This window comes from Onychostoma macrolepis, chromosome 01 (genome assembly GCF_012432095.1).
Source record: "Onychostoma macrolepis isolate SWU-2019 chromosome 01, ASM1243209v1, whole genome shotgun sequence".
Taxonomy (NCBI): domain Eukaryota; kingdom Metazoa; phylum Chordata; class Actinopteri; order Cypriniformes; family Cyprinidae; genus Onychostoma; species Onychostoma macrolepis.
Window position 1 is genome coordinate 39,792,616 of NC_081155.1, and position 10,009 is coordinate 39,802,624.

Here is a 10,009-nt window from a genome sequence, read left to right on the forward strand (position 1 = left end):
AAGACCTTCCCTGGTGTGCAGAAGCATTTTTATATCATAAAGCTGCTTCGTTTCCCTATATAGTGTAAATTCAGACATCAGTAATGTGTGTTCAGGTAGCTGACGATGTTCACACACGCGCTGAGAATGACAAGTCAATTACTCTCATATCTGCTGACCCAGCATCTCATAAATGATATTTTATTAAAAGCACTTAACACATCCATCTGTTCACGGGGCGATAATATATATTGGGCTATGGGTTTTTTTATGATAACATCAACTGTCAGTATATTTTATTAGGAGGCATGGACAATAGCATAGACATATGCTGTGCTGTGTTTATGTTAAGGACTTTATACTTGAAAAGTATAATACTAATCAAAGGTTTTGACTGATTGAGTCATTAAAAAAACTAAAAACTAAAATAATACATGTAGTTAAAGCCTGATTATAAGGTAATCAAGAAAATCTGAAAGATTAACCTCTCTAAACTGGGAAACAAATCACCATGAGAGGTTGAGGTGTCACCATGCAGTAAAATAACTTCAAAGTAAATAAGGTGATAAAACTTCATGTTGATAAAATGAAATTAGCATCTGCAGACTGGAGAGAGTGTCAGGTTGCTAATGTTGTTCTCATTGCAGTACTGCCACCTAAAGGTCAACACTGTTAATACTGAATATGTATTTTATTTCATTCTAATGTGTGGTGTCAATATGAAAGGGTGCATGTATTTTTGTGACTTGTTTTTGACAGACGTATCAAAAAGGGGAGTTCATGCCGAGTTTGGTGTCGAACTGAAGCTTCTGTCGTTTCTGGTATCTCACCCTCATCCTGTAGCAAACAATCACAAACCCACAGATGTTTAACATGTATGACACACAATAAAATTAGCCATTAATAATAACTTTTTGTTTTTTAATAATTAAATTACTTAAAAGGGGACTTAAATGGAAAATATTTTAATAAATATCTAATAACATTAGTGTTACATTTTTAATATAATTATATATTTTACATATGTCAATTCAATTAAAACATACATGATACATAAGAACAATGGTAAGATTTTAATTAAGTGTTTTTATTCATTTTACTTTTATTCAGCAAAGACATTAAATTGATCAAAAGTCACATACTAATGTTAAAATAATTTTATAATGTTACAAAAGATTTTATTTCAAATAAACACTGTTATTTTTAACTCTATATTCATCAAAGAAACCTAAACAAATGTATCATGGTTTCCACAAAAATATTAAGCGGCACAACTACTTTCAGCATTGATGATAACCAGAAATATTTCTTGAGCAGCAAATCAGCATTTTAGACTGATTTCTGAAGGATCACGTAACACTGAAGACTGGAGAAATCATGCTGAAAATTCAGCTTTGCATTTCACAATATTACTGTTTTACTGTATGTTTGGATTAAATAAATGCAGCCTTGGTGTGCATAAGAGAAATAAACAAGCCTCTTACCTTTTGAAAGGTAGTATAGATTACTACGGTATTTGGATATACGGTATATTAACTACTGATCTAGACAGTCATTAAGTTTGCTAATGACTTATTTAAATAAGTTATAAAGTGTAACCATTGTATTATATTGTTGTGGTTGCATTACCTGATCTCATGCAGTTTGATGCCCTCATTGATAAAGACCAGCGGGATCAGCCAGAGGATTCCTATCACCCAGGATGCCATGGGAATATCAGAGATACAGAACATGTGGTGGAGGTCAGGGTCATGCCACAAGAAGCGGGACACCATTGCAAAAGAAGCATTAAGAACTGGCCTGTGAGAGAAACAGAGATAGCCTGGTATTTAAAAGACCATGCCATAACTTCCATAAAACGCTCATGCTTCTGAAGTTTAAAGGGATAGTTTGGAAAAAACTATTCATGCATAGTAAGAAAAAAAGCATGGAAGTCAATGGCTCCTGTCAAATGTATGGTTATACACATTCTTCAAAATATCTTATTTTGTGTTCAACAGAAGAAAGAAATGCATGACAAGTAAATGATGACAACATTGATTTTTTTTAGTGAACTATCCCTTTAATGTTCATTTACATGTTCAGAACACAAAATGTATAAATATGTCATGATAAAAAGCTACTTACACAATGCAGACGACCGCACACCAGCAACGGTTGCTCAGAGGGCTCTGTTTCCACATGGGAGCTGAGCGATGCACATGACTGATAGATGTACACACTTAACACACACACAGACACAGGGAACACCAGGTTCATACTCGGACACATCTTCACTTTCAGTATGCTGAATGATTTAGCTTTAAAATATGATGCAAGCTTGATGTCGTTGAAGGAACTATACAACCAAGAATAAAAATACTGGAAGAAAATGAAAATAGCACCACAACGGAAATGTCACTGACTGGCATTGAGCAGCACAAGAAAGGCGATGACTTTCTGTGCCAGACTTAGACCATCTGAGTGATTGCCGTACCAATCGGGAGACCACACTGTTGAATTCCTGCAGACAAACATGCAAAACAGATTCACTTTTACCATTATACTGTATATTATTTCAATATCTCAGCAACACAACAAGGGTTAGTATAGGTGAATTTGCACATAAAACATCTATGGTTCATTTATATGCTATACAATTTAAACAGTATGTGAAACAGTATGAATTGTGTATATAACGATACATTGTTGATACATGACTTCATGATATCCAAAAAACAATTGTTTTTAATAATTGTCATTATATCACTTGCTCACCAATGGGTCTTCTGCAGTGAATGGGTGCCGTCAGAATGAGAGTCCAAACAGCTGATAAAAACATCACAATAATCCACAAGTAATCTACACCACTCCAGTCCATTAATTAAAGCTGTGTTTCTGTAAGAAACAAATTCATCAAGATGTTTTAACTTTAAAGTGCCCAGTCCATAATCCATAATAACGCTTCTGCTAGTGAAAAAGTCCATCTCCTGTTATCGTCTCACACAGAAATCCACTGACATATTTGAAAATGGCACATTAGCAGTGCATATTTCTGACCTGATTCAGATGATACAAGATTTTCACTGGAGAAAGCAATATTATGGAAAGAGGACTCAATTTTTTTAAGTTTTAAATGTCTTAATGATGGATTTATTTATTACAAACACACAGCTTTTCACTTAATTGATGGACTGGAGTGGTGTGGATTAGTTGTAGATTATTGTGATGTTTTTATCAGCTGTTTGGACTCTCATTCTGACGGCACCCATTCACTGCAGAGGATCCATTGGTGAGCAAGTGAAGTAATGCTATATTTCTCCAAATCTGTTTTGATGAAAAAACAAACTCCTCTACATCTTAGATGGCCCGAGGGTGAGTACATTTTCATAATATAATATTCCTTAAAAAATGTAAATAAAGAATAAAAACCACAATTCATTTGTCACACAGAAAATAGAATATCTGCAGTAGAAAGAGTAGAACTATGTTAGAATGCTATTACAAACATAGTCTTCCACATACATGAGCAGTGATGCTGGGTGACACAGATCTTCATCTTGATGGTTAATATCAAGACAGAAGCTGTGCAGCATGAGGCCAAAGCATGTGAGGAAGGTGCACACAGTAAGACCAAACTTCACCAGGAAACACAGCACAAACAGCCGCAATGTCTGCAGAGAAATACACAAAACACTGCACATCTCTTTAGCTGATCAATTACAGGTGCTGGTCATATAATTAGAATATCATCAAAAAGTTGATTTATTTCACTAATTCCATTCAAAAGTGAAACTTGTATATTATATTCATTCATTACACACAGACTGATATATTTCAAATGTTTATTTCTTTTAATTTTGATGATTAGAGCTTACAGCTCATGAAAGTCAAAAATCAGTATCTCAAAATATTAGAATATTTACATTTGAGTTTGAATAAATGACCATCCCTACAGTATAAATTCTGGGTATCTCTTGTTCTTTGAAACCACAATAATGAGGAAGACTGCTGACTTGGCAATGATCCAGAAGACGAACATTGACACCCTCCACAAAGAGGGTAAGTCACAGAAGGTCATTACTGAAAGGTGTGGCTGTTTACAGAGTGCTGTATCAAAGCATATTAAATGCAAAGTTGACTGGAAGGAAGAATTTGGGTAGGAAAAGGTGCACAAGCAACAGGGATGACAGCAAGCTTGAGAATACAGTCAAGCAAAGCTGATTCAAACACTTGGGAGAGCTTCACAAGGAGAGAACTGAAGCTGTAGTCAGTGCATCAAGAGTCACCACGCTCAGACGTCTTCAGGAAAAGGGCTACCAAGCCACTTCTGAACCAGAGACAACGTCAGAAGCATCTTACCTGGGCTGTGGAGAAAAAGAACTGGACTGTTGCTCAGTGGTCCAAAGTCCTCTTTTCAGATGAAAGTAAATTTTACATTTCATTTGGAAATCAAGGTCCCAGAGTCTGAAGGAAGAGTCACAGAATCCATGTTGCTTGAAGTCCAGTGTGAAGTTTCCACAGTCAGTGATGATTTGGGCTGCCATGTCATCTGCTGGTGTTGGTCCACTGTGTTTTCTGAAGTCCACAGTCAACGCAGCCATCTACCAGGAGATTTTAGAGCACTTCATGCTTCCTTCTGTTGACAAGCTTTATGGAGATGCTGATTTCATTTTCCAGCAGGACTTGGCACCTGCCCACACTGCCAAAGGTACCAAAAGCTGGTTCAATGACCATAGTGTTACTGTGCTTGATTGGCCAGCAAACTCGCCTGACCTGAACCCCATAGAGAATCTGTGGGGTATTGTCAGAAGGAAGATGAGAGACACCAGACCCAACAATGCAGATGAGCTGAAGGCCACTATCAGAGCAACCTGGGCTCTCATAACACCTGAGCAGTGCCACAGACTGATCGACTCCATGCCACGCCGCATTGCTGCAGTAATTCAGGCAAAAGGAGCCCCAACTAAGTATTGAGTGCTGTACATGCTCATACTTTTCATTTTCATACTTTTCAGTTGGCCAAGATTTCTAAAAATCCTTTCTTTGTATTGGTCTTAAGTAATATTCTAATATTTTGAGATACTGATTTTTGACTTTCATGAGCTGTAAGCTCTAATCATCAAAATTAAAAGAAATAAACATTTGAAATATATCAGTCTGTGTGTAATGAATGTATATAATATACAAGTTTCACTTTTTGAATGGAATTAGTGAAATGAATCAACTTTTTGATGATATTCTAATTATATGACCAGCACCTGTATACAATGAGTGTTATGTGTATCAAAACAACTTATAATTAACTCAATAAGCAGATGCTCTTTTGTGAATATTATCCAGGCCAATGAAAGATGAACTAAAATATTCAGAAAATACATTACAGACCCCTTTTTTAAAGTCTTTTCTGTTTCTTTACCTTTTTTGGTAGGAATCTGAGATTTTTCCCAGTAGGAACTTTCATGATGGAATTGTCAGATGGCTTTCCCAGAAGGGACACACTGGAAAGAGAAAGGAATTTAGTTAAAAGAGAGTAAATAATAATAAAGTGCCTTCAAAAACTTACTCAGACACAAAAATAAACTAGGACAGTAATGTTTATATTCAAGGATTTTATTGAACACTCAAGATTAAGTTAAATTTTAAGAAAACACATTTTGTCTGACCACTGATCTTAATGTATTTATTATTGATTTTTGGTCATTGTGTGCATGTATTTGAATACAAACCTCAGTAAGGGAAAATAGAAACAGGACAGAAAGAGGACATCACTTGTGCCCAGAGGAGGAGGAAGTTGACACACACATGCCAGTATCTGTGGAAATAAACAAACACACACCAGCTTACTCAGCTGTACCTGTCAAACTCTGAGCTTTAGATGTAAATCATGAGTGTGTTACTCATTACTTCTGACAGAAATGGCAAAGTCAAAGTAACTAAGTGCACATGGGACATATAAAACGAGTCCTGTGATACGAAGCCCCTAAATGTGCCCTAAAAAATGAACAATTAAATTAAAAAAAGTTCAAAGAATATTTCATTCATTATATTTAAATAATTTAAATATATTAATAATTTAAAAAACAGACAATTGTGTTTATGTAGTTAGACTAAATTGATATCTATCTATCTATCTATCTATCTATCTATCTATCTATCTATCTATCTATCTATCTATCTATCTATCTATCTATCTATCTATCTATCTATCTATCTATCTATCTATCTATCTATAAGCTATATATATATACTGTTTATATATATATTGTCATATTACTGTATATTATTTGTATTGGCCTTTTTGATATAAGAAATTATATTTAAATGTAATAATAAATGTATATTAATTAATTAATTAATATGTTTTTAGTTTTAAGAATAATAATAATTATTATTTATATTCATTATGCTTTATTTAGGTGACACTCTTAGTCCTGTCTTATACCTGAATGAGGACAAGGAACAGCTGACACTGGAGCAAAAACAGAAAACACTTTCTGATGCCTGCCGTGGTGTGACGTGCCTGCAGAAAACAACATCATAATTGTATTTATTAAAATTACTAATATACTATACATCCATTAGTGTGCACGTGTGTTAATGTGTGTCCACATTCACCTGTTTGATGAGTCTGATGACGGTGTTGTTGTCTTGTTGGTTAAACTGTACTGTGCAGGCCAACCCACAGATGGCGCTAGAGAGCTGAATTACACTCAAAGAGTCTGATGTGTTCAAAGCTGCATCAGCTGCATCAGAATTGGACCAACAACATGTGGGAACCAGAGGATCTAAAGCAATGCTGTCAATTAATAGGTCAGAAACAATGGATAATGTACTGTATAGATAATTTAATATAATATAAAAAATGCATCAAATAAATGCATAACAGCAAATGATTCCACTTAGAAATCTTGGCTATATTACGAAAACCAGAGTTAGTTTCATTGTGACAACTTATAGTACAACAGCATGCTAATAGGTTGCTAACAGGTCACAAAAGGTCAACACGTGTTTAATGAACTGAATCTGCTTTTGCAGACAATATAGGTGGTGATTTTTATGCCACAACGTTTCATACTGGCATTACAATCAGTTGGGATTAGGGTGTGTTGTTAAAATATTAAAATAAGTCATGTCATGTCATGAGTAAATCCGTTCTTGCACGTTATTGAGACAAAGGGAAATGAGAAGAGGTGAGTTAAAAGTTAGATGGATCACCTGATATCACTTTGTAAGAAAATTTCATTATTGTTGATATTTTGACTGCTCCCGAGGCAGCACACGACCTCTCCATACTCCTGCATGATACACACCATCTCACATTCAGCTACACACACACAAGCACAGTTTAGAATGGTGGCTTTGTTGATGGTGATATAAATAAGTCTGAGCAGCGTTGCCAGAACTAGAAAAAAAGCAACCAGCTCTGACAAAGCAGGCCTAAAACTAGTGACTGCAGTTTTTTGTGCTTTCTCAGGGAGGTGTTTATGACTCAAAAATTCATTCATTTCATTCATCTGATGAAGAGCTACTTTTAAGCAATATATGTTTTAATTATATGTTTATATACAACATTATGAAAAGATGCATCAGAACAAGTGGGACGAGAACACTTAAAAACATACATGAACACAATGGTTCATAAGTTTGGGGTCAGTAAGATTTTAAATTTTTTTTTTTTTTATGTCCACCAAGACTGCATTTATTTAATGAAAAATACAGTAAAATAAGTGATACTGTTAATTATTATTAGAATTTAAAATAACTGTTTTCTATTTGAATACATTTTAAAATATACCTCTGATGGCAAGCAACATTTTTAGCTAAACATTTTTTAATATAATCAATGCTGAAAAAGGTTGTGTTGCTTAATACTTTCAAGGACACTGTGATATATTTTTTTTGCCACTTTTTGGTGAATAGAACGTTCAAAAGAGCAGCATTTATTTGAAATAAAAAAATGCAACTTTATAAATGTCTTCATTATCACTTTTGATCAGTTTAAGGCATCCTTGCTGAATAAAAGTATTAATTTCTTTCATCTATCAGTTCTTCAAATTTAATTTTTTGAAATGGAACTTCAGTCATTTTACTGTCAATTTTGATCAATCAGTTTTTCATAAGTAACTGCTCAAACCATTTTTATTAAAAAATTTATACAATTTATTCATTACAACATTTGTCAACAAAATTTGAGTCATAAGAGCTAATAACTTTATTTTTCATTCATTTAGCCAAATACTAACAAATGAAAAAATTTCGTAACACTAATTTTGTGTGTGTGTGTGTCTTACTCTGTGATGTGCAGTCTGTAAATAAAGGAACCAGCAACGGAACATTATCAATGTTCTCCAGATGTGGCCTCACATTCTCTATTCCTTTTGGAAGTTTGGCCTGGAAAAACAAGAATCAGGTTATCTCTATTTTGGGATCCTACCTCCTGGTCCCAAGAAGGAAAACAGCTTATTAGAAGGTCTAAATAATGCCTTTATAGAAATCTGAAGTGTTAATATAGTGTAAATGAGTGGCACCCTGTTTAGGTCCTCGATGAGACATGCTCCATCATGCTCCATTGCTCTTGACTCTGCCCTCTCTCTGGTACTGTCTCTCAGCAGAATTTCTTCCTCTGAAATCAATAAATGCAAATTTAAAAGGATAAAAAGAACAGAACTTGTCATAACTGGCATTGATCTCTTGCATGCATAACTCTGTCTCTCACCTTCCTCGGTCACCGGCTCCTCCACATTATCTGGGTCGAGAGGGAAGCTCTCTGATTGGAGAGAGATGTGACAGTTCCATCCCGTCTCCAGTCCCATTTTCTCAGCAAACACCTACTCATGGGGTGATTCAACTTGTAAATAACATGAATAAAACATTCGTACAGTCGATCATCTAAAATTGTTTGAATAATGAAAATGTTAAACAGCAGCTGTAATGTAAATAACATAATTTAGGACATGTTCCCACATCAACATCCTGCGTCGGTCCTGCAAAAACATTCCTATGCAACAATCATAACACGATCTTAAGTCAACAAAGACCCTATTTACTTTTTTATACATGTTCCTGGTATTACAGTACATGTTTTGTCAGTGCACAAAAGCATGTTATATATTTATATAGTACCGTTCAAAAGTTTAGAAACTAATACTTTTTCAATAAATTGATCGAAAGTGACAGCAAAAACATTTATAACATTACAAGATTCCAATTTCAAATAAATGCCGTTTTTTGGAACTTTCTATTTATCAAAAAAATTAACTGAACAAATTTGCCATGGTTTCACAAAAATATGAACTGTTATAATAACGGATTTAAACATTGATAATAATAAGATTTTTTTTGAGCAGCAAATCAGCATATTAGAATGATTTCTGAAGGATCATATGGCACTGAAGACTGAAATTCAGATTTGTCATCACAGGAATAAGTTATATAATTATATTTATATAATAATACTTCACAATAATACTGTATTTTATGATCAAATAAATTCAGCCTTGGTGAATCTTACTGTACGTACAAAAGAAAAAAAAAACAATCATACAGTTTGAACAGTAGTGTATGACATAATACATGATTTAAATTTACTATATTTGATCCAATTATAGAAACTTGCTTCACCTGAAATGACTTTCCTTTTCATTTAATGTCACAAAGGCTTTTCAGGATATTTGTTAACATTAGACAGGCTACAAAATACCTCTATTACTGCTATGACTGTACGTTTGTGTGTAGGAGTGTTAGTGTCTGCTGACCTTACTCCGAACTTCCTCTTCACTGGAAAAATAGACAAAACGAATGCAAGCACTGTCCAGCCCTGAGATAAGTCTGACCATATCAGGAAGGGCTTGGTACTGTGAGGACACCAGACCCAAAAAGATCTGCTGCCTGAGGGGTGTGATAGAGACGTCATCTGCACACACACACACACACACACACACACAGAGATACATTATACTTCCTGATAACTTTTCATTCACATACTTGATCATGTATTTTTACATAATCAGACTTTTTCCTCCTGTACCTGTAGTGTCAGTACTGTGGT

At 34.5% G+C, this 10,009-nt stretch overlaps 1 protein-coding gene across 1 annotated transcript in view; it reads right to left on the reverse strand.

The window, feature by feature from the left end:
• Positions 1-247: 247 nt before the first annotated feature.
• Positions 248-10,009, reverse strand: part of LOC131544046 (transmembrane protein 94-like) — a 19,600-nt gene continuing 9,838 nt past the window's right edge. The window contains exons 11-25 of the mRNA XM_058781988.1: positions 9,989-10,009; positions 9,717-9,874; positions 8,678-8,789; positions 8,490-8,584; positions 8,253-8,352; positions 7,177-7,285; positions 6,577-6,757; positions 6,404-6,481; positions 5,688-5,773; positions 5,378-5,459; positions 3,484-3,632; positions 2,385-2,482; positions 2,107-2,200; positions 1,609-1,779; positions 248-816 (exon numbers count right to left, since the gene is read on the reverse strand). The exon at positions 9,989-10,009 is cut by the window's right edge and continues 125 nt beyond it. Coding sequence (XP_058637971.1) covers positions 744-816; positions 1,609-1,779; positions 2,107-2,200; positions 2,385-2,482; positions 3,484-3,632; positions 5,378-5,459; positions 5,688-5,773; positions 6,404-6,481; positions 6,577-6,757; positions 7,177-7,285; positions 8,253-8,352; positions 8,490-8,584; positions 8,678-8,789; positions 9,717-9,874; positions 9,989-10,009 — 1,607 coding nt within the window. The 3' untranslated portion in view covers positions 248-743. The remainder of the gene's footprint in view (positions 817-1,608; positions 1,780-2,106; positions 2,201-2,384; positions 2,483-3,483; positions 3,633-5,377; positions 5,460-5,687; positions 5,774-6,403; positions 6,482-6,576; positions 6,758-7,176; positions 7,286-8,252; positions 8,353-8,489; positions 8,585-8,677; positions 8,790-9,716; positions 9,875-9,988) is intronic.